Source organism: Anneissia japonica, unplaced genomic scaffold (assembly GCF_011630105.1).
Source record: "Anneissia japonica isolate Jap-2015-1 unplaced genomic scaffold, ASM1163010v1 scaffold466_len1169948_cov191, whole genome shotgun sequence".
Taxonomy (NCBI): domain Eukaryota; kingdom Metazoa; phylum Echinodermata; class Crinoidea; order Comatulida; family Comatulidae; genus Anneissia; species Anneissia japonica.
The window spans coordinates 1063561-1087606 of NW_022689540.1; the positions used below are offsets into that span (position 1 = coordinate 1063561).

Here is a 24046-nt window from a genome sequence, read left to right on the forward strand (position 1 = left end):
ATATTTATTTGATTTACATTTTTTTTTAACATTGCCATTAGGACATTGTTTAAATTTACACTAGCCTATATTTTACACTGATTGTACTGTCGGCAATACGAGAGACGTTCATTCCCATTACATTATGGTCTTCCATTTCTATAGCGCAAAATACAGTGCATGACAAACGTCACATAACCACTACTAATTCCACCTTAATTCGGAGTCGCTCAGCTCAGTCTTACATGTGTAAATGTTCGTATTGATACTGTGTTTTTAGCATTGTTTTAAAGTAATAACCTATCAGACATTTTCATGAACAACAAAACGAGTGGAAATATATTTGTCTTAACTATTGTTTTCAGCAAAGTGGCGTATCCATATTTTAAAGAAGGGGGTGCTGATGTAATGCGAGTCCACATCACGTCAGTGCCATCGTGGTTGGCGGTGACACAAAAATTTCAGTATTTTATACCACTGGATGCCCCAAAATGGAATTTACATTACCTATTAAATAATAATGTTTTTGACAAATTGATTAAAAAAAACCCCCAATTAATTAATTAGGTACCCGAAAATGAAATTCAAGTACTTACTATTCTAAAAACTACCATATTCAACTGAGTCCCACTATGGTTGGGGCTCAGAGAACATTTTGAGAAGTTGAGACTCGTTAGATGCACAAAAAAGCACTTGAATAGTACAAAATTTACGATATCCACCTCAGCCCCACCATGGTTTTGGGGCGCAGATGAGTCAATTGCAAGAATTTGAGTCTTTATAGATGCCCCAAAACAATACTCGGATACTTAAAATTTATGAAAATTTTAATCCATCTATCTCAGCCTACCATGGTTGAGGCTGAGGCAAAACTCGATTTTGGGATTAATTTTCCGAATGAAGTTATACTCAATAACTTCTAATGACAACCTATTGTGCTTCAGTTGTCTTTGTTGGTCATTCAACTGTCGTTTTATCTATTTTTTCGGTGATATTTTCGTCGGAAGGTATCAAGATGATAAACAAGTTTCATTAGACTAAATTCTTGCTTATGCCACTGCGGTGGGGTTGCAGGCAGCCACGGATATTTGACGAATTATGGCGAATTTTTATTTTGATAGGCATCGAGCTACTATAATATGACTTCATGTAGGCTATGTTTTCTAATGTCGAAATCAGCTTCCACAACCAAAACATTTTGAATAAAACAAGAAACAAAGAGTTTGCAATGTAACCATCTCATTTACTTACAAATCCTCTTTCTTTAAAGTGAAATTCTACATTATGGAAATTTTGCACGAAATCTGTCAACCACGATGTCAAGGTTGAGGTTGCTACAACTATCGCGATGTATTCCAAGCATCATGAGGCTATCCATACGAGCATTTGTCATAACAGAACGCAAAATAGTTTAATTAATTAATAGTTTATTATTGGCGCCACCACTGGATTCAATAATCTGCTGTATACCTTGCTTTGCCATTTTCGATAGGTGAATAGGACCTAATTGAAACTTTAGAGCACTGATGAATATTTATTACTTCGTAATTTGCATAACGAATTATTTATAAACCATGCTTCCTACGATGTCATTATTTAGATATAATGGCACTCGACTTCAACGGTTATTTAGGCCTATATATAATTGGAAGTAAAACCATATTTAGATATAATGACCTTGACACGATAACACGTGTGCATTACATATAATGAGTTTGAAGTCCAAGCATTATGGTTTTGCGACAGCTATTATTTATATATAATGAAATGTAAAATCAGTTTTTATAAATAATGAGTTTGAAGTCAATTCTTTATTTATATATAATGAAATCAGTGAACTTATTATATATATAAATAATTGTAAGTTACTTTTCTTTATTTATATATAATCATTTGTCACCTTTTCTTTATTTATATATAATGGAATCAGTGGACTTATTAATGTAAGTTATTTTTCATTATACATTTGTTCTCGACACGGGCATGAGGGCGCTATGCAATTTGCTGTGTTTTCTTATTATTATAATGCTGTGCTGATGGTGTGATTATGCAAGTGAAATATCGACCTCAGGTTTTGTGAATTATCTGTTTTAGCGTTCGGTAATCGAATTGGTAAGGCTTAAAGATCATATATTAATTACAGTTGTAATAAAAAACTGCTTTACTCAAAGCATGAAGGTAAGATTATCGGTTACGTTTGAGTCCGTAGTTTCGCTGCTTGCTTCGGTGGGTTCGCCTTGCCACCCGTGTTGTCTGTGTCACATTGCCAAGGCCTAGCTAGCCTAGGCCTAGGTTAGGTTAGAGTAGGTCAGGGTAAGGGGAAGCCCTTTTCCTACCCATACTCTAAAAGTTATTATTTTAATTGCGTGGACGATACAATTATAAGTAAGAACTTGATGAAAGAATTTTTTGTTTTGTATCATGATCTTTTTAATTTATTATACCTAGTAGTACCTTGACCTTGTCCTTCTTTACCTGGCTTTTGGTTGAGTATAAAGTTAATCAAATTAAGTTAATACACTTATTTACAGTATATCGCATTCTATAATCTACCTTAAAGATGGTGTCATAAGCATTCTAAACACTTGAACACATGATCGTCTATTTTTTCAACTTATTGTTCACCTAACCACTCGCACAGTGGCGGATCCAGGGGGTTCAGGGCGTTTATAATGTGAGTGCTTATAAAAAGATTCTTAGAACTTATTTAATGAACTTGATAAAATATTGACTTGTTTACAGATACTCTTTACCTAAAAATAATAATAATAATAATGTGACTTTTATAGAACTGCCGTAGTACAATTTCAGTAATCTTCAGCAACAGACAGGTAGGGGTGAATACATCACCTCCGTAACAGGAGTAATAATATGAATTTATACCCCGCCTTTTGCGAAGTGATGCAAGATATTGTTATGCTGAAGCTCTTTACTCATTGTAGGCATCCCCTTGCCTTATACTTAGTTTGAATCCATGGTCATTATTTCTAGGCCTCTCTCCAAACCATATAGTGTGATACAGTAAATTGACATAAGCAAGTCTAGGCCAGGCTATGTTTTAATTTTACTTACAGTTTTGTAGTGAATTAAGGGGTCATTCACAATTATTAACATTTTCGTTAGTGTACTTGTCTTTTTTGGTACCCCCACCCTCCCCATTGGAATTGTACATAAAAAATGTTAATTTTGCAAAACCATTCTCGATTTGTTTGTGAAATCAACTATAGTGCTGTACTTGGTTGCTTTAAAATGTCTATTATATCTATGGTTCCATTATATTGGTTTTAAAAATCCATTATTTTACATATTAAATGCAATTTTGAATCAACATTTTCATGCATATGTAAAAGGGTGCGTTCGGGTTAGATTTTTTGTGGAGTCAAACACTGGATAAATCCGGAAATGGCAATTTCAAGTTCTAGCCCGAACAGCTGTTAAACGCGGACCACCTGCTGATATCCGCTGATAATCCAACGCTGCAAATTGCAGTGTTTTTGGAGGAGCAAAAGCAGCATGTGTTAGCAGCAAGGAGCATTTTTTGTCACCCTTTGATTGTTTTAACACGCGCTAGAAGTAAAGTCTGTTTATATGTTCATGGTCCTTGCTTCTTTTACAGTTTATTTTCAAAAACAAAACTAAAAAGCTCTATGAACTAAATTATTTCAACTGAGTACTAGCCTAGAATGTAGATTGTTACCTTGTTACATACGTCCGCCACATGCATGATCATAGCACCATTATTCGTTTAACAGTGGTAGTAATTTTCTGTTTTTAAATTACAATTGTAATGCAGTGGACCAGTGCCAAAGTCCATTTCTTAATTAAGGCGTTGAGTGACTCGAGGGTCCAGGGCAACTTGATAGAAACTCATCATTGCATAATACCTTAGGTTTTACGTCCGAGGTTTTTTTGAAAGCCATGTTCTACACGAACCGGTAACACCACCCATGGATACAAAGTGGTTGAGCCATAGTTAAATTTTTTATTGACTAATGAACTACTTTATAATTATTATCACAGTTTTGCTGAAACGAGTACTCTTTATGGAATTAAATATTTTGAAAGTTTTGTATGCTGTGTGTTTGCAATTGAATGATAAGGGGGTCAAGCCTGCCTATATGTTATGTGTCCTTAGGTCAGTTACATTATATAGGTTTGTCTGCACTCAAGTGCATAAATGTGTACCTAGTAGTGATGTGTTGATTATATGTGTATATTCTATAGAATACTCTCCCGGAAGCTTTTGTTATAGCAAAGAGCATAAATAGAGCAAGAGAGCGTAGTCCTGTTTGTAAATACGTCACTCCTAGTGTAGGACGCCCACTGTCGTTTATTACCCAGTATTGCACCGCGCATGGTTTGTAAGTGTATCTGTTTTCCACATGATGCAATACTTACGTTAAGAGCAGTAGATTTCCGTATTTTTCGTTATCGTCATACCAGTGTGCATGGTGCTGTACTGGGTAATAGTACATAAAAACGACAGCGGGCCTCCTACACGGGCTACACGCTCTCAATGAGCGTACAGTAGATGGCTCTCTTGTTCTATTTTTATTCCTTGGTTCACGGCACGCCTTCTATTTAGCAAGCTATTTAGAGGCACATGCTTTGATCCAGTGACCAGAGTAATAGGAAGTACAGGTATTGGCATCATCACTGCAAAAAAACTGACCTGTAAATATAATTCTAAAATTTTTCTTGGGATGGTGACCGTCCAGAATAAGCTACCTTACTCTAAATTATAATGAATATTGTACTACAGTATAGTAGTATGTTCAAGCTTAACATTGGTACAGAGTTCTTTGATAATTCAATATATACACATCAGCCCAAGGATAATAGACAGATTTTGCAAATTGCCAGGCTAATAAATTATAAATGCTTTTGATTAATTTATTTTGCACCACCACCACTATATTAACATTATATTATATCCCTTTAGTACTGCTCCTTGAAGAGAAAAATTGTTTAAAGCAAGATTAAATAAAAGAACCAGTATTATTAACTTAGCAATTAACATTATGTATTATTAATACATAATTAACATTTATTGCCATAGCAACATGAGTTGACACTCCAAATTGCTGGCAACAGTTCATAATTACTCATTTAAAAATGTCATGACCTGGGTCAGCAATAATCATGATTAACATATTAACATTTTACAAAAATTCATTGCCAATAAATAAATTTGAAAACCCCCTCAAAAATTCAATTTAAATGAATGATATACAGTATAATATAATTTTAATTAAAGAAGGTTTCCCCATCAATTAACATAAAGTTAAATTATATCATTCTTATAGTCTTTTGCATAGACCCTTACTGGCTGATAATAAGGATTTTTGCAGTAAAATGTCTGTAAAACAGTGAAAATCAATTTTTTTTTTCTGGGTGGGGGTTTATTCAAGGAAAAAATAAATGCCTTGGGCATTTGTTCGAGGGGTGGTGTTTATTCCAAATGATGCTCTAAAGAGGGTGTTAATTCCAGGGGGCATTTATTCAAATAAATACAGTAAATATTTTCCACTTAGCACATAAGTTGTAAAATATAATAATCTTTCCATAGACCTTTAAATTGCCTTTTATAATGAAATTAGTGACAGTGTGTAGTAAAAAGATCAATTACTGAGACGTTTCAGTTCTGTGTTTTGAAATTGAAAACTAAAATATGATTTTTGTTAATGAGCAATTAAATGTTTTAATTGAAGTTTTGAGCAAAAATTTGTGCTTAAACGAGACCTTTTGTATTCCTTGTTTCGCATACTTATTTTTTTTAAAGATCATCGGAGGAGGGCAGAATAAAAATATAAATTTTTTTTTTAATTTAGCAAATACTTTTGCAAAAAACATTCAGACGCAGGAGAAAATAAAAATAAAATTTTATTGGTGAATGTGAAATAGGATGGTTTAAGTCCTTCAAATTTATATAAATTAGGAAGAAATATACATATCTTTGGAGATTTCAAGGCAACAGAAAGCGTGATAAAAATAAAGAAAAAACCTTAATTTTTTTCTGAAATTTTATAAAATATTTGTCCTAAAGGCAATTTTATTTTTATTTGAAATCCTCAATATTTGCAGTCGGTGGATTCCCTAAGCAACGTATGAAATAAGTCTCACCTTACCAAGGATGGTATGAGCACAACTGTATAACATGTTGATTGTCAGAAGCTGTTGATTTTAGTCCTCTATAAGCGATTTAATACAGTTTAAATCCTCTATGACCATGACTGTAAATCTATACCAGACTCCTTTGGTGCAATACACCTCATATTTAATTATAATATTAATGTACTTATTAATTAATCTACTTTGTATGTCATTTTTTTTATAATCAATCAAGCAGTGACGTGTAGATTCAAACTGCAGTACAGCACTGTACAAGTATACTGTACAAAGCGTACATACAGCACATAGAGAACATGCACTATGTGCTTTACAAGTCCCAAGCATTACCACGATACCATTATCAAAGTATCAAAGGTATATTGAAAAACTAATGTGGCCTTTTTGCACATCATTCATTTGATAGATCCATATAATATGATATTACAGTATAATGTATAATGCAATGGAATATTAACTGCATGCAAGCATATCTGATATTCATAAACGCTATCATAAACTTAAACTAAAGATGAGGTATATTGTTGCACTACCTGATAATAAGATTCTTTCGTAAATTTATTCAGACATTCGTTTGTTTTTTCATGACAACATTGTTCGTATCAATTGATTTGGTCAAACATTCATTCTTTGTATCCATTGAGTATTACTGTACTGTATGTTGATTAAACTATTATCTGTATTTACAAAATTCAGCATAATGTACAAGATATACTGTAGTCCATTTTCGCGAAATTTGAAATGAACATTTCCGATAACGTTGGGGACTTTCAGAGGCCTAGCATTTCGCTCTACGTAGTTACCATCATGGATTAAATCAACGATAAAGCTAAATTACTAACAAGCACAGATATTTTAAAATGGGAAAAACACAAAATGTTTATATTAAAAACAAGTCTAAGTCTGAAAACATTTTTCAATGCTTACATATACAGTAATTACAGTAATTAGCAAGATCGTGTTGTCTACTAATGCTATAGCAAAGGTCTAGTGGCGTTATCCACTGTGCAGTGCTGTATTTATAACTAGCCAGCTGCTCAGGCTAGGCCGCTAAAAGTCTCGCATTTTCAAAATAAATACAATAAAATTGTCTGTGAAATAATAACAAGGTTTTTTTAAAAAAAAGTTTATTGTTATTCTTGATGTGTAATATGAGACAACCAAAAAATTTCAGACAGGCATTTTTACATTGCTGCACAAATACTTGCCTTAATAGTAATACAATGAGGAAGCAACAATAGTTGTGCAATATACAATACTGTTATGCAGTTAATGATTACCAGTAAAAGTTACCAAATGTAATAAATACTGTACCTTGTACATTGCTGGCATCATTTATTTATGATTTAGAAGTTGATTGTAATTAGAGGTATCACAGTAATAGATGAAAATATTTTTTCAGAGTAAAGTTAATTAGAAATGAATTTGGTGTTTGTTTCTACTGTACAGTAACCCGAAACATTATAATAGCGATATTTTTTATATAGTATATACAGAACATAATCAAATTGGAGATTGATTAATCAAAATATATACGTCTTATTTTTCTGTTAAACTTGTATTAAATGTAAAAGTATACTAAATATTGTGTAGATCATTTTATTTCATTTCATTTATTCCATCTATAACAACATAAACATTACAAAAACAACCATACTGGACTGGATTACTCAAAAGTGAACTAGGAAATGCTGGTTTAGCTGTCAAGGAGCTCTCCAAAACAGCTATCATAACAAAAACATTAAAACAAATAGTAAAAACAATCAGTTATTAGACACCAAAACACACTGTCAAAAGAACCCCAGAAAAACAAAGAGTAAAAGTCTACAAATTACTCTTAAAATACGCTTTTGTGTTTTGTGAAAACACAAAAGATATTTCCTTCAAAATGGGAGGAGAATGAATTATTAGCATTGAGTTTACCTATTCATGGCACTATTATGTAGATGACAAAAATGGGTAGAACTACATTATGCCTAAAGTTCTGATCTTGATTTTAAAAATGTTTTTACAGGTATTTGCTCGGTCTGCAATTAAAGGGTTAGCTTTGAATATTGTTAATTGGTTTTTTTGAGAAAAGTGGTCTCGAATAAAAGGGGTCTGAGATTTGAGAGAGGTTTTATTTTAAATGGGAAATTAGGGAAGTGTAGAACCATGTACTTTAAAATTTGAAGTATTTTTGACAAGCTTTGTTACTGAAGGCACAAATCTGTTGGACACTAATATTGATTCCTTTGTATCTAGGAACTGAAAGAAATCTTTAATATTACAGTATTATTGCCTCATAATGTGATTAAATTAGTGGTAATGAATTCTGCTTACCATCAAGAATCCAAGCACCTTGTAAGTTGCAGGTGATTTTAATGTTTGTAGCCATTAAGCAAATGCTGGTATGTTGGTACAGGTATGTTTCTGAAATTAGACAGTATCATTACACTTTTGATCATGATATGCGGGTAAAAGCCACGCTTCATTCGCGTGTTGAAAGTATTGCTTGTAAAAGAAATACTTATTGTGGAAGTTTTCACACATCATGATCATGGATGGACGTGTTTTAAGGTTTTGAAGGCCGGCGTCACATATGATCAATTATAGCTTTTTCAAACGTGCAGATTTGAATAAAAATAAGGATTATTTGTATTTTGAAAAATTCTGCGACGATGAAGTGTTTGAACAGTGGATGGCTTATCGTATGTATTCTGACTTTATACTGACAAAGAAAGTTAAAGTTTCTTAAGTAAGGAGGTCCAGATTATCAAATTTTCTTTGAAAAAGTAAATGTCGCCTAAATATGGTCATGATGACATCACATCATGACCATATATAGGAGCATCATGACTATATATGGGCACGCAACAGTTTTTTTTTGTCAAGGAAAATTTGATAGTCTGGACAGCGCTTTAGTGTTTGGATTTTGGTGACGCATTCATTTTATAAATGTTTATATAGTATGTTGACAAACATTTTGAGAGTATATACTTTAAAAAAATTTTTATTTATCAAAGTGTAATTTTATAACAGTAATTATCTTATAATATTGTGATTATATTAACTTACCATCCATTATCGTCCTCTTCTATCCTCTTCATCATCAGAGTTAAGAATAAATATTTTAAGGAAAGATTTTGTAATGGAAATGGACTTGTATAGCGTTTAGACAATTAATAAGTTGTCTCAAAGCGCTTAAAGAATATGAAATAGAAAAGAAAAAACTAACCTATGAACTATCCTGAATGAAAAGACAGCATAAGGAAAATTTTTTTTAAAAAGGACGTTTTAAGAGACCGCATCTTGAGCACCCAAATAACGGGTGGAGGTGTGTGCTTTAAAAATATTTAATATTATTATTTTTCAGATGATTGCAGTAATTACAATAAGCAGACGTCCGAGAACTTGTTTGAAGTTGAAGATGAGTATTCGGTTGTGGGATTGTTGATAATGGCAATGCAACATGTACAAGATCTGGTTGCTAGAGCCTACTATAGACATGGTCTTTTCTGTTCCAGCCACCCTTTGGCCATCATCCTGACTGTGGGGGCTGTGATTTGTCTCTGTGCGTAAGTATACAGTAATACTGTTTTACTTCTATTTTCTAGTGCACAGGTGGGCAAAGTGCAGCCCGACAGCGATTTTTTTGCAGCCTGCGAAAATGAATTAAAAACACTGTGTGTGCGGCCCGCCAAGCAACATGAGCTAGAAAACACCATGTTAAGGTTAATGTCGTGCGGCGAAAAACTACCTAGTAACATTGAAACTGAGGGTAAAGTGATGTAAAAGCAGTGCTTGGAGGTTTGGAAGAAGGAAGTTGGACTATATGTCCTATTAAAACATCAGTTTCTCAAAAACTTCTTTTTTTCACTCTTTATGTGATCTCTTCTAGATCACCAATGGTTAAGATGCCAATTGCAAGCAATGCCCCTCATGTGTACAAAACGCCAGCTGAAGGCTTTAGCATACCTCAGCACCCTCAGGATACGCTGGTGCCAGAAGATGATTCTAATGATGACCCTCAAGTCAAGCCTAGATGGGTAAGAATGATAGGTCATATTAGGGATTTATAACACTGCGGGTAAAGGTGGGAGAATAACCCATAACTCGCAGCGTCATTGTTCTAAATTGCGTATCGACGTGGTCTGTGATTACATAGCCATCGTAAAGAGGCGCTTTTAGTAGCTACATGTTCACATTGTTCCACTACAACAGAGGATGAAATGAACCACAGAATCGGGGTAACCCCCTACTCTTCCAGAAGATGCAATGCTTAATATTGCAATTGCAAATGATACAATCTTAAGTACACACGAGCTAGATGTATACACTGGACCTCCATCTTAAGTCCTTATCTGAGAAGCTTGGTTCTACAACTGAACCCTGAGCGAGGAGCAGCTCGAACCAGCGCTGACGTTAAGGTTGTAGTTAGCAGTGCAACTACCTTACCGCTCTGTCACTTGTCTTGCCCAAGTTGCTCAACTTACTGTGTAACTGGGTCATGGGTTCAATTACTACTGCTAATTTTTCATTAAATAAAAGTCTGCTCAAAATCCAAATTACAGTAGTGTAAATTTTGATGGCACTGTTGGAAAAATTGAAGGGGTTTTTTTTACTTGATTACTAAATCGCTTTTCTTCCATTTTGTAGTTTGTTGGTGCACCATTCGCCTTTATTCAGCAGTTTGTTGTCAGGGCTAAGGTGTCCCCGTGGCATGGTGATTTAACAGCCGAAGATGCCTTCCGTGCACCATTATCCCGAGCATTCAATCTTGTCAGTGATATCAGTAAATTCCAAGACAAATCAGGGTAAGGCAAGACATTTTTTTTATACCTTGTTTTCACAAAACTCATTTCTTTAAAGATCATCAGGGAAGGGCGGAATAAAAATAAAAACAAAATTTTGGTTTTTCATTTAGCAAATAGTTTTGCCAAAAAATCTAGACAGAGGGGAAAATAAAAATAAAATTTTACTAGTGAATGTAAACATTTACTGTATATGATTGAAAAGAAATATACATATCTTATTTTTGGAGATTTTAAGGCGTAAAAAAAATAGCTTAATTTTTTTTTTTTTTTTCGTGGCGGCGGGTGCGCTAATAGGCCAAAAATTCACTAAACAAGGTATAAGAAAAAGTCTTGCCCAAGTAAGAATGTATTCACTTGCTGCGTAAATCTTGTGTTGGCTCATGCTTGGTGCTTGGATTTTGTATGAACTGTGATGATATCTAACGTCTGTTACATATATGTCATTGACTTTAGTTTAAAATACTGTACTTAAAAACAGAAGTACTAAAATTGCCACAACTGATAACTGATAACTGATTTAAATACCAATTTTCTATATTTAAATGTTTATACACACAGTTACTTTTTTTCTAATGTCATTTACTTTTGTAATTGTTTTTTTTTTTTTTTGTTCATTTACCATATATGTTCTCGTTATAAGGTCACAACCTAGGTTTAATATGTTTTTTTTTTAAATAAAGTGATTTTGATATATAATAAATATTTAAATGTTTGGAACTGTCTTTTCTTTACAGCATGGCTATACAGTCATTCTGTTTGTATGTTCTCGATGTTAATGATCCATCTGAATTTTCTGGTGTTCTACCTGAACATGGATGTCTTATCGTCTCACCTGCTGCTCTGTGGAAAAACGACATGAAGGTGTTCTCAGAGGACGAGGATCTAGTTGAGACTATATACAGCCATCTTAAGAAGAAATCAAGTGAGACAACAAATATTAAAGGTGTGTATTAATTAGCAAACAGGGTGTTGCTTAAAAATGGACCTAGTGGCAAATTTAGGAATTTGAAAAAGAGAGGGGGGCCAGGGAGGGGCTTTCACAGATGGAGGGTTTAGATCAGCCCAACCATGGTGGGGCTGAGGTAAAAAAAATCTATGAGTATGGCATCTCTATATGGCTGGAAATGGCACTCTCAGACTTAAATTTGAATATACTTTTTTTTTTCTCCATTTTAAAAAATAATTTTGACAAATGTTAATTTGATTCCCTTGAATTCGCTACTGGGACTGATAGACTACTGGGTAGTAATTGCAGATTTACAATTTATTACTTGAAAAAAGTCAATGAGACATTGTGTCTAAAAGTTAACAACTGATATGTAATGAAAATAACTAAAAAAATATATAAAAAAGAGAAAACTAAAGAAATATATTACTACTAAACATCTTAACAAATATAACAAAATTACCTAATCGGAATTAATGCACAAACTGCAGCTGTGATATCACTATTTATTATTATCTTTTTCTTACATCTTGTATTGTAGATGTGTTATTTGGTATACCAGGCAAATTCAGTGGTATTCATAGGTTTTATATACGCAGTAGACAGAGACTCATTACCTATGCTGTCACTTTAGTCTTAAAATCATACAATGAAAGGTAAGCACTCCCTCCACACCTCACCAGATTCTCTTTTTTAGAATTCCTTCTATTTAAAAAAAATCCTTCCCAGTTTCTTTTAAGAGTGATATTCTTTTATTTTCATCTTTATATTTTACTTCATTTAACTTCCAAGTACGTTTAAAGTGACATTGTCACCATTTGATATTTTATTTTCTTTATATTCATCATGTTACTGAGTTTCACTCATTTGTCATAAAAACTATCTACTGTAAATGGACATTGTCACTGGTTTATGTGGTTAAAAATTCATATTAATGATGTTTATTTAATTTCACTCAGTTCATATCAAACCATTCAATGGGACATTGCTGATGGTTCTTTACGAAAATAAGTGACATATTAGTAGAAGTTTTTAATGTTCATTGTTGCCTTTTCTCCGAAAGTTTTATATTAGATTTAAAGGCTCATCTGCATCAAAAGTTTGGATCAGAGTTACTAAATAACCCAGAACCACCCAAGATAAAACATTTATATTTTAAGGTGAGTTTAGTGTGTAATAGTAGAATGTGTATAGTGGTCTTCATGTCTTAGCGCATTTGGGCATTGTAATGATTCACTGTTTGATACTTATTATGTTGCCATATGAAATAGAATCTAGAAGCTACAAAACTATAATTAATAGTGATAAAAATGTAGATAGTCTATAAATTATACAGGGCCTTGTGTTGAAGAAAGAACATTGTGGTCGCTTTAGCTACTAAGGATGCTTTGTTGTTATTATTATTGTTTAACATTTTAAGAATATTAATTTAATTGTCATTCATTTGTATTGTTTTTTATTCATTCTTTATAGTAATTATTTTCATAATATTAATATTGTCATTCATTATAATTATCTTATTATTATTGTAAATATATTTGCAATGTTTATTATTCTTGTTTAGTTAACATTTTAATGTTATTTATTTTATTTTTATAATTTTTATTGTATTATATCTAAAATGTTTTTTTTAATATTGCTACCATATCATTAATACTAAATGTACCATAATATTTGAAAAATTTTGATTGTAGGAACAACGGAATATAGTTGAGGTTTCACCACTCATTTTTGTATATTGTTTACTTTTCCTGTATATATATTTTTCTGTCAGTAAGTATTATGTATTTTAATCAGTATTTTAGTGTACATATTGATCAATAAACACTACAGATACTACAGAATATCTTTATCTTTAAACATTGGAATAAAAATAACAATTGAGTAACATATTTATAATACAATTTATATTTCTTAGACTGTATAAATATGTATACAGGTCTCCATCTTATGAAAGGGCCCTCCAATTAAAGACCATTTCCATTTAAAGACCACCTCCAATAAAGACCACTTTTTTTGTGGTCCCAAATTAACAAATGATGTCTTATACAGGTCTCCCTCTAATTAAAGACCACCTCCAATTAAAGACCACCTCCAATTAAAGACCATCTCTAATTAACGACCACTTTTTTGTGGTCCCAAATTGGCAAATGTCATTTATCTTTATTTTTCTGTTTATAGACCAAAGCTGCTAAAGACCAGAATTGGTCTTTAATTGGAGGGAGACCAGTATTTATATAATAAATAACATAAAATCTAAAAGAGAAAGTAATATAGTATAAAGCAGTTCAGTTTGTGCAATAAAATAAAGTCATGAAGCTTTAATAAGGACTGAATTTTGAGTACCTAGATGCTTTAACCATACTTCTTAATTGTCTGAAAACAATATCAGAATTTAACCATTTTAATAGACACTGCCAAGTCATAAGTTGCATCAGTCTATTATGTGAGGCTACAGTAGTTTATACCTACTTGTTTTTAATATATTATATCATATATTTTGTTATTCTGAATTCACTATGCCATTTGAGAGTGGTATTTATTTCCTGATTTAACTTTCAGGTAAGATTGAGATGGTGAAGTCGAAATGGGGACTGGCATTCAGTGCTGTCTTTCAAGTTATTTCATCTTTGGCCATGTCTGTTGGCATCTGTTTATTTTTTGGATTGACGCCAACACTACATGGAGGGTGAGTGCGGGTTTTTATTACTGGCATTGGTCAACTTATGACCCCCCCAAATTCTATTTTAATGTATACAGAGATTGGTTTTAAATATGAAATTTAAAAGTTTTCCTCACTATTATATATTTTATGTCCATCCTGTAAGTGGCGATTTTTTGCTGTTTGGAAATAAATAAATAAACTATCATTTAATTTAATTGGATGTTAATGAAGTTAAAATATAAATATATTTTACATTGTTTTAAATTATTTCATTTGAATTTTCTTTCTTTAGAGAAATATTTCCATATTTGGTCATTATTCTTGGTTTGGAGAACATATTGGTGCTGACAAAATCAGTAGTTTCCACACCGGTCCATCTTGAGGTCAAGAAAAGGATTGCCCAAGGTCAGGAAATAGTTTACAAGAACCGGTACCATCCATTGAATATATATATGACAGTATTTAAATATTCATGATATATTTATGTAATATACTATATTCTTTTGTTTGTAATGCAAGTCAGTGTTTTTTTGGTTTTTTTTCAATTTTCCAGAAGATCAGATGAGGAATCAATTTATATGTTCATTTTGTTTTTTCTAGGACTTGAGAAAGAAAGCTGGTCAATCACTAAAAACCTTCTCACAGAATTGTTGATTATTTTAATGGGATATTTCACCTTTGTACCAGCTATTCAGGTTTGTTTTAAGAGAGTATAGAGAGAAGTGTTAGAAATTAGTTATGATGAAATGATGACTGTTAAGTTATCATGAAACTTATGCCAGAATACAGTCAAGAATTGTAATAATACAATTAATGGTTAACAAGGCTAAATAACATGATAATGATTGTGATGACATGAATGATCATTATTTTATTTTAATGATGATTTTTTATTTTTCCCTGCAGGAGTTCTGTGTATTTGCAGTTGTTGGACTCTTAACTGATTTTTTTCTTCAAATGTTCTTCTTTGTAACTGTGCTTTCAATTGATATTCGACGAATGGAGGTAAATTAAAAATGAAATAAAATACAATTGTATAAACAAATATATATTTGATTGTCTATAGTAAGTAATATTTATTGCTTTCCTTGAAATCATTACAAAGAAGAGACAAATAATGATCATAGTGAGAAAAATAATACAAAACAAAGTTGGAAAAACTTCCATAAATCCACCCCACCCTTAAATAAAGTAAACTTGGAATGCAGAGGATAAGCAATTAGGCCTGAAGGCTTGTTTCAAAAGGAGTTCATATACATGTCTGTCTTTTCTAACATGGAGAAAGTTACGTTAACAATAATACAAACCAGATTGTGATAATTCCAATACTTGTTCATTGAGAAACTTGCTGGCTGATGAGGAGAAAAAATAGGTGATAGTTCATATAGTTACATTAGACTTTTAATGGACCTTTCTATTGGATATTTATTCAATTCTGTAAGTGGCGGGCTCCCCGCTGTTGATTGTGAAATGAAATAAAATAAAAAATAAAATAAAATTGTTGCAAAATGACAGTGTTAAAACATAAGCAAACGTATGCATTTGTTGGACAAGACATGTGCTTGTTGGATGTTCATACACTTGGCCCTGTTCTGATGGTCAGCTGTTAAGTTTGACTGACTGTCTGGAAAGTGTTTTTATATCCTAGATATCTCTTTTACAACGTATGGTCAACTTGATATTTTACAATGTGCTCATGAATCTTATTTTTTAAAAGCTATCTGATCTCCACAAGAGTAGCATACAAGATCAGCTACATGCACCGTCTGCTGCCATGACTCCACGAAGCATTTCACGCACTATGTCAGTGCCCGACTCCATCAACATGATGTCACCGACCAAGCAGCGGATGCTGCAGGCACGTTTACCCCCAGCTACACCCCTGTTCCGCAAGGTACCAAAGAGACTAAGGCTAGTTTATTTCTGGGCCAGCACACGTGTTGTACAACGACTAATCATGGTAAGGCAAATAGCTTTATAATACTACATTTTTAAGACTGCACTTCCCATATTAAAATAGGCTGCTTTGCCACCATGTTGATTCATCTGTATGTTTTTGTGACAATTGTTACTTTTTAACAATGATAATTTATTTGTAATTTTCTCCAGGTCAGTACTGTTTTGTGGATAATATTCACTAGTCTGTTTGTTTACAAGTCTGGCCTTGTTGATCATCTGACAGAAAATCACACCAACGATACATTACGACAAAATGCCTCTCCCCTGAAAGGTGATGTCGAAAGTTCTGCTCAGAAATCCAACCAGGAAATCCTAAGACATGACGGACAGGTTGCATTAAAAGGGACTTTGGATCGAAAGGATATATCACTGGGTAAATCACACGAGGGCAGTCAAACTCAGGGTTTGTTTTTGAGAGATTACTATGACGACTTATCACCACTTCATTGGCCTACACTTTTTGGATTCTACAACAGAACACTCAGAGGAAGGTAAAAGATAACACCGTCATTTTTTTAAAGAGAAAAAAGATATTGTGTCATATTCAATTTATTTAGATATTTACTTTGTTAATCATACCATGTACAAACAAAGAAGATATAATGGTTCCATGTATGGGTGAATGAATTTCCAAACCATAGTCTCTGAATAAATCAGCTTATAAAGTTCTGTTTAATGGAACAAAATAATAAATTTATTTTCTATTGAATTTTTTATTGATCAACCTATAATATATAATATATAATATATTGGATCAATAAGTCCAATCATTTATTCAACTTACCATTCACAATGGTAGGCATTATAGCGCTAAAAAATGTCCTCATGACATTTTCAAAACAAAGGAAAGTAATATCAGTAATGGATAACATAGGCAAATGACATAACACAGAAAAAATATCCAATAGAAATAGATTAATTGTAAGACTTGGAATAAGTTGAACTTCTTCACTATTTCCACTTTGTATCCATTTTAGGTACATCAGTTTACTACCACCGTACCACCTTTTCATAAACATCGATCCTAAAGAAGCAATTGCAATGAGATCCGATGGCTACGAGCACCTATCAGACGGCATACAAACCCCAGATATAGATCAAGACTACCTGACTGATTACCAAGTAAATGCACGGGCCTACAAGCTTCTGCAGGAATCCAAGTGGGACTATTATGTCACAATGTCACTAGGCGTTGCCAGTGGTGCCTCTCTCGTTATCCTCATCCTGCTGCTGTGTAAGTGTGTGTCATTGAAACGCTTACGGAGACAACGCTACAAGAAATGCCGCCATGATGACATCATTCGATCGGTGCAGAATGCTAATGAGTCGGTGCCGTTGGTTCTTCGAGGTCATAAGCAGGTAACGCTTATATACTTTACATACAGTAACATTATTATAAAATACCAATTTATACATTTATAAGCTTTTTATTTCTGTTTCTTATTTATTTTCTCAAATTGTCAATGAATATAGAATCACTGATCACTTATAACATGTGCATTGTAATTCAGGATGTGGAATGCATTGTGAGTGAAGCTGGATGGATTTTTAGCTCTTGTTTATCTGGTGAGATCAGGAGATGGGATCCTGCCACTGGTGACTGCATGTTGGTCATTGAGAGGAAGAGGTAAAGACATTTAATAACATCAGTCATCAGTATGTTAAATTAAGCTCTGCCCACACTCTCCAGTTATATGTAACAAATATCTCAGATTTACCTAAATATGGACATGGTAATGTTATGTCATAACCATATATGTTCATATCACATATATTTGTTAAATAAAACTCAAAATTGTGGATTAAGCTTAAATTTGCTTAAAATGAGCTCTGCTTATCTGTGATTTGGTGTCATGTCACAGGCTTCCGTAGATTTAGTTTGTAACGATTAGAACGTTTTATGTTTTCTCTTGCAGCAAGCCAAAAGATCGAGTGGGTTCTACTTGTCCATGCTACAATGACTACCAAGACAAACCATACCAAACCCCTAGCTTAAGTAGTACTCGAATACCAAGAAAACGAATTCCGTCTGCGCCAGATATGCAGACTAGTTTAGGTCCAACTTGGAAAGATGTTCTGGACAACCAGCCTGACCTGACAGACAGCATCCAAACCAATTTTGGGGAGTCGTCAAAATCAGAAGATCCTGTCAATCAGTCTTCAGAATTAGCCTCTCAATATCGAGATGCTAAATCACATCATTGTCCGTCAGCTACTGGGCACCCCAGCACAGGTGGAGATGCTTCATCACAGTACTCTTCATCTGGCGGCTATAGCTTTAACCAAAGATTCCATTCATACTATGAATCCCATCCAACCCGCCCCAAACACATGGCCTCCAAAGGATTTCCACAACAACATAATATGCCATCCAGTATATACGGAACCTACGCCTCACAACAGCCTCAAACAAATCCAGGTTTTGTTCCGGGACACAGCCGTAGTCGTTCTACTGGTGTTTTAAAAATAGATACCTTCAGTCAGCCTCTGAGGTCACCTCAGAATGTAAGATTCATGGATCAAGAAAAAGAACATGAACATTTCTCTGAACGAGGGGGGTGTGGTGGGCCATTGGCACTACAAGAGGTGCCACCACTCTGGTGCTTAGCTTGTAATGATACAGTGATTGCTGCAGGTTGTGGAAATGGTAGAGTGGAGGTAAGCTAGGAAGAATGTAAACTTTTGTATAACTCTGCTAAAATATTATTAACCAGTAGGCTTAAGATCATGCTGTATATTTACATAATCTATATTGAGGTTTCTATAAGAAGATTAGGCAATTGTGGCGTAATGATAATGGTACTGTACTTGTTTTCTAACTCAAATTCCTAGGTTTAATTTTTTTAAATGCTAGGGGGAACCCATTTTTATGATAATTTAAAGCTAATATCTTGCTAATGCAATAATTAAAGTAAACTAATTCAAATATAGTAACTCAATACAGATATTATTATTCTTAAAATGTGTTTTTCACCAATATTCTCTGTCCTATTTATCCTTTGATTTGCTTTATCTTTTCATTAGATATGGGATGCTGGTAATGGTACTTTACTTTGTTATTTTGAATCCTCATCATCTGGGGTCTCAGCTATGTGTATATATGCTAACATGTAAGTTGAAATTTGTTTTTCTTATCAAATCGTATAGTTTAAAGGGAATAATTCTAATTTGTTATTCTCATATCCATGTAAATAATTCCACTTCTAATTCCACTTATTATTAATAATCTAAATATAAAGAAAAGGGAAAAAAAGCTGCACTCAACAGCATGGAGTTAACTGCCAAATGTGGATCTGAGGATACTGTATGACTATAGTTATGACCTCTGAACTCAATAAAGAGGAGTAATAATAACAATACTACTGTCAGTATAACTTTTTTGTCTAAATCTATTTTCACTTTAATTATCTTCATTGTAGGCTTGTAGTAGCTCGTTTAGATGGGACATTAGATTTTTTACACCTTGTCAACAGCAATTCAACGTACGTACAAGATTTCACAGATTCATATGAAAATTTAGGTAAGTACTGTCAGTGACAATGAAGCCTGTCTATCAATGAGTGAAATAATCAATAAACCAATCAATCATTTAATTATTACTCTAAATATTTTGACACAGTCTAACCTTTTTTATTGCAGGGTCATTTAATCGTCATTTTATAGAGAATGAATATTTTTCTGGGTCATGGGAATGTCATCGGGTTTGTCAAATGCGAGCTCACCAGCAGCTAATCAATGAAGTGGTCATCTTGAATGGTCAAGTGGTCACTGCCAGTGATGATCATACACTTAAGGTAATCACCATATATTTTTTCTAGTGAAGATATATGATTAAAACTAAATGATGTTGTGTTGATGATGTTAATGTAAATTATGAAGCTGTATATGATTATAATGATGATGATGATGATGATGTTGATGTTGATGTTGTTGGTTATAGTGATAATGATAAAGATATAGATGATGTGGATTATGATGATGTTGATGTTATTGATGATAATTATGATTATGATAATTATAATGATGATGTTGATTATAATTATGATTGGGATGATTTTGAAGATGATGATGGTGATGCTGTAGGTGATGATGATGGTGGAGACAATAAGGACCAGAGGTGATGCTAGTCATTATGCTCCACCCTTATTGTATATAGATTTATTCATCTCGTATATAGTTTTATAACTCCTTTTCTTATATTTATCTATAGGTTTTTCGTCTAGAGGATTGTTTATATTTATCAACACTTAGAGGACATACAGGGGCAGTAACTATGGTGACAGTAGACAAGGTAAACCAAATTAACATATATTGATTTGTGTTTTCATATTTTATATTATTTATATTATCAAATTAAGCTATTTGAATTACCCATCTGTGGGCTAGATGATGACATATTACAACCATATTTGGCACATACAATACATCTTGATGGTGTGGATAGCATATAACAACAGGTTATTTCCCCCTTGTAGCATGAAATCAATTATGAAAAGAATTTTATCAAAGAATTTCGTCTAGTTCCATAAATATAGTAGAAAATTATCTGTTTTGTTGAACCAATTAGTTGCTTACCTTAGCAGCGGTTTCAGCAAATGATTCGGTCACTTTCTTCAGGTTAGTGAACTCTTAATTGAAGTGGATGCTTTAATGAGTGTGTGTGAATACTGCAGCAGCTGTAGAATGGCGCTTAGTAGTTTCATGTTCACTTCATTCCACGATAGGGACTGAAATGAACCAGACCATCGGAATAGATTTTTTTAAAGTGTATACTGGAACTACAGTTATCTAAGTTTACCAAACCCTAGGGGAGGAATGCCTTGAACCAGCATCAATATTATGGCTGTAGTTATCGGAGGCCGTGCCTTGGTGCTTGGCCAATCTTAAAATAATGTTTAAAATCATCTATGGTATAGAGAACATTGAGTCAAACTCCTTTTTCACATTAAGACAATGTCCACGGGGCTACACAACTAAAGGACATTCTCTCACACTATCCAAACCCAGATATAAAATAGCCAGGAGAGATACCTTCTTTGATATCAGAGTCCTAAATTCCTGGAACACATGTTATTAACAGCACAAACACAAATGCTTTCAAAAACAACCTCGACATTCACAACTTCAACAAAAGGAGAGGAGGCAACTATTACGAGCTTTGAGCTCAATGCCTCTTTAAATCACTAAAGGTAAGAATCACTAAAGGTAAGGGAGCTTTCGAATGCACAACGCGGTAGAATCTAGAACGTAATGACATCACTAATGTTTCATCTGCGCATACGAAAGCGTTAAGTTCTGCCCATCATGTGGATTCTACGACACAATTTGACCAAATTGATGTGCAAAGAACTTAGGACGGTCATGCATGAGTGAACCTTTTTTAGGGTTGCGTCATCGCACAAATCGAAAGCTCTCTATTTTTAGACACAGCAGGCTGGTCTTGATTATTGATATCATTTATTGGTGTTTTTCCTTTTGTGATTCAGACATGCTCACACACCATTGCCAGTGGATCGGCTGATGGTACGGTACGCGTATGGGATCTGTTGAAGTGTGATCCTATTTATGTTCTTAATGGCCATGTGAGTTCAGTCCTGTCTGTCTGCTGCTCTGACGATTATATAGTCAGCATTGGCTCGGATGATAAATTATGCGTTTGGAAGAAAACAACTCGGGGTCGCTTAATACACATGATACAACTGGTAAGAGATGATCATTTGTTAGAGGTGTTTCGAACGGTTGACACTTTCAGAATATGGCCAAAACCATCATCGGTGACCAAAACAAGAAAATTGACCTTTTTAATATATTCATATTCTCCACATTATAAGCTTTTAAATGATAGGTTTTTTTTTACAGGATTCAACTTATTATTGCCAAAGTTATGGGTAAAAGTATTACGGTTTTCTCTGTACTAAAGTATACAATACTGCCATATTCTTAATTCTTATGCTAGTTACTCAGTTTAACATTTAGGGACAGTGCACTGGTTTTGGGATGGCTAGCCTCATATAGTAGAAATTATTGTGACAGTAATCATTGTCCACAATCTTAAGGGTTATGTTACATGTGTTATTTTCAATAGGATACTGGTTGTGGAAGCAGTGTCATCACTTTAGCAGATAAAATAATGGTGACAGGAGGCAAGGTAAATGTGGAATTTTCAATTCTTTTTTCAGTAAATTTTCCATTGAAGAACTAATACAAATTTGAAATATTCCTTTTGTTGTGTGGATTTAGGAAGTACATAGGGCATAACATTTAAAAAAATTAATACTTTTGCGTATTTTAATTAAAGGGTTGCCTTGTTGTATGGGATGTGTTGTCAGGTGAGCCGCTACGCAAAGTAGACCTCGGTGGTACCTATCTACCTGTCAGTCAAATCATAGCCATCGACCACAGTTCAATTGTCTGCGATTGTGGAGAAGAGTTAATGGTCATCACGTTTCCATCACAGCTGAGAAAGGACGAATGAAGGGAAAGTAGATCATGCCCAATAATTAAAAGTTTTGAAGCAGATAGGAGAAAATAGTGATAATAATGTTTGGAATAATCTTATGCAAGTGGATGAAAAATATGTCAGGAGTAAATATGCAAGAATTTCATCCAGCAACTATGCATTTGTCAGTGTGTTGTTAAAGAGAGTTTGCCTTGACAGATTAAAAGTTTTAAAGATCATTAGGTGTTGAAACTTGCGCCTGGTAAGTGAGTGTCATAATAATAATAATAATCATAAAGTTCCACGCTATGCTGGTTTACAGAAGTTTTAATCATGCTCAGTGGTTCACTGATCCAAGAATTACATGTTGTGAAAAGAAAAATACCGTAGTAGTGAAGCTGTTTATGGTAGAATTCTTTGAGAATTTGCGTGTTTTTAGCTGAGAGGTGGCATTGTGAAATGTTTTGTATTGCAATAGTTTAGTTCTTTTTCTGTCATTCTGTATTAGGATTTTCATTGTAAAACCTAATTCAGGGGTCTCAATTCTCCCAGAAGTCACAGGAGTCGCCCAGAAATCGGGACGGCCTTCCACACTCACTCATGCAAGCAAGAATCTCCCAGAAATTCATAATATTTGCATATTTTTACTGTACTGTATTATCAGTTGCCTCACATACAGTAATTCTGCGGTGATGGGTATCACCAAAGATAATAAATAGCAAAAGATAGAGCAGTTCGCGATACAGTGTAACACCCCATGAGGCTGTCCATGAGAGCAATTTTCCTCCATCTGAGTGACGGCGCTATATCTTTGATTGGTTGGATTGCTCTCTGATTTGTTTGTTTTCATTAGTTTCTCCACTCCATGAAATAATTTTCCTCCATTCTAGAGAGGGCGGACGTTCCATCAAATTTAATGCAAACTACGTGAAGAGCTCATTCTTCTGCTATTTATATTCTTTGGTATCACCATGCAGAGCTAAATACAATTTGATGTGTTAAAAATCCTCATTTAAACAGATCTCCTACTTGGGACCCCTGCTAATTCTTAACAGTTGAACAACATCATTTATCTACAATTCAGTTGTAGATAAATTCATATATGGTCATGACCAGGTCTGAATGTCTTTGTA

General features: G+C 33.6%; 1 protein-coding gene across 2 annotated transcripts; it reads left to right on the plus strand.

The window, feature by feature from the left end:
• Window positions 1–1976: 1976 nt before the first annotated feature.
• On the plus strand, window positions 1977–23193 carry LOC117125432 (sterol regulatory element-binding protein cleavage-activating protein-like). Of its 2 annotated transcripts, none has more exons than XM_033271947.1 (24): window positions 1977–2091; window positions 9464–9665; window positions 9989–10136; window positions 10747–10904; window positions 11639–11847; window positions 12392–12506; window positions 12914–13010; window positions 13545–13623; window positions 14413–14539; window positions 14808–14920; window positions 15116–15210; window positions 15422–15520; window positions 16233–16475; window positions 16625–16965; window positions 17452–17833; window positions 17986–18101; window positions 18391–19132; window positions 19499–19584; window positions 19894–19994; window positions 20114–20268; window positions 20685–20765; window positions 21961–22176; window positions 22560–22622; window positions 22773–23193. In XM_033271947.1, exons 2-24 carry the CDS (start codon window positions 9547–9549, stop codon window positions 22947–22949), a joined length of 4062 nt encoding a protein of 1353 aa, XP_033127838.1. In that variant the 5' UTR covers window positions 1977–2091; window positions 9464–9546; the 3' UTR covers window positions 22950–23193. The 2 variants fall into 2 exon arrangements, with proteins under 2 accessions (XP_033127838.1, XP_033127832.1); XM_033271941.1 differs by lacking the exon at window positions 1977–2091 and adding an exon at window positions 8629–8798.
• Window positions 23194–24046: the final 853 nt, after the last annotated feature.

Coding starts and splice junctions, on each gene's coding strand:
- LOC117125432 (XM_033271941.1), top strand. CDS start 8,690: ATGATCAATTATAGCTTTTTCAAACGTGCAGATTTGAATAAAAATAAG. Junction 10,905..11,638: donor AAATTCCAAGACAAATCAGG/GTAAGGCAAGAC, acceptor TTTTCTTTACAG/CATGGCTATACAGTCATTCT. Junction 20,766..21,960: donor CTATGGTGACAGTAGACAAG/GTAAACCAAATT, acceptor TTTGTGATTCAG/ACATGCTCACACACCATTGC.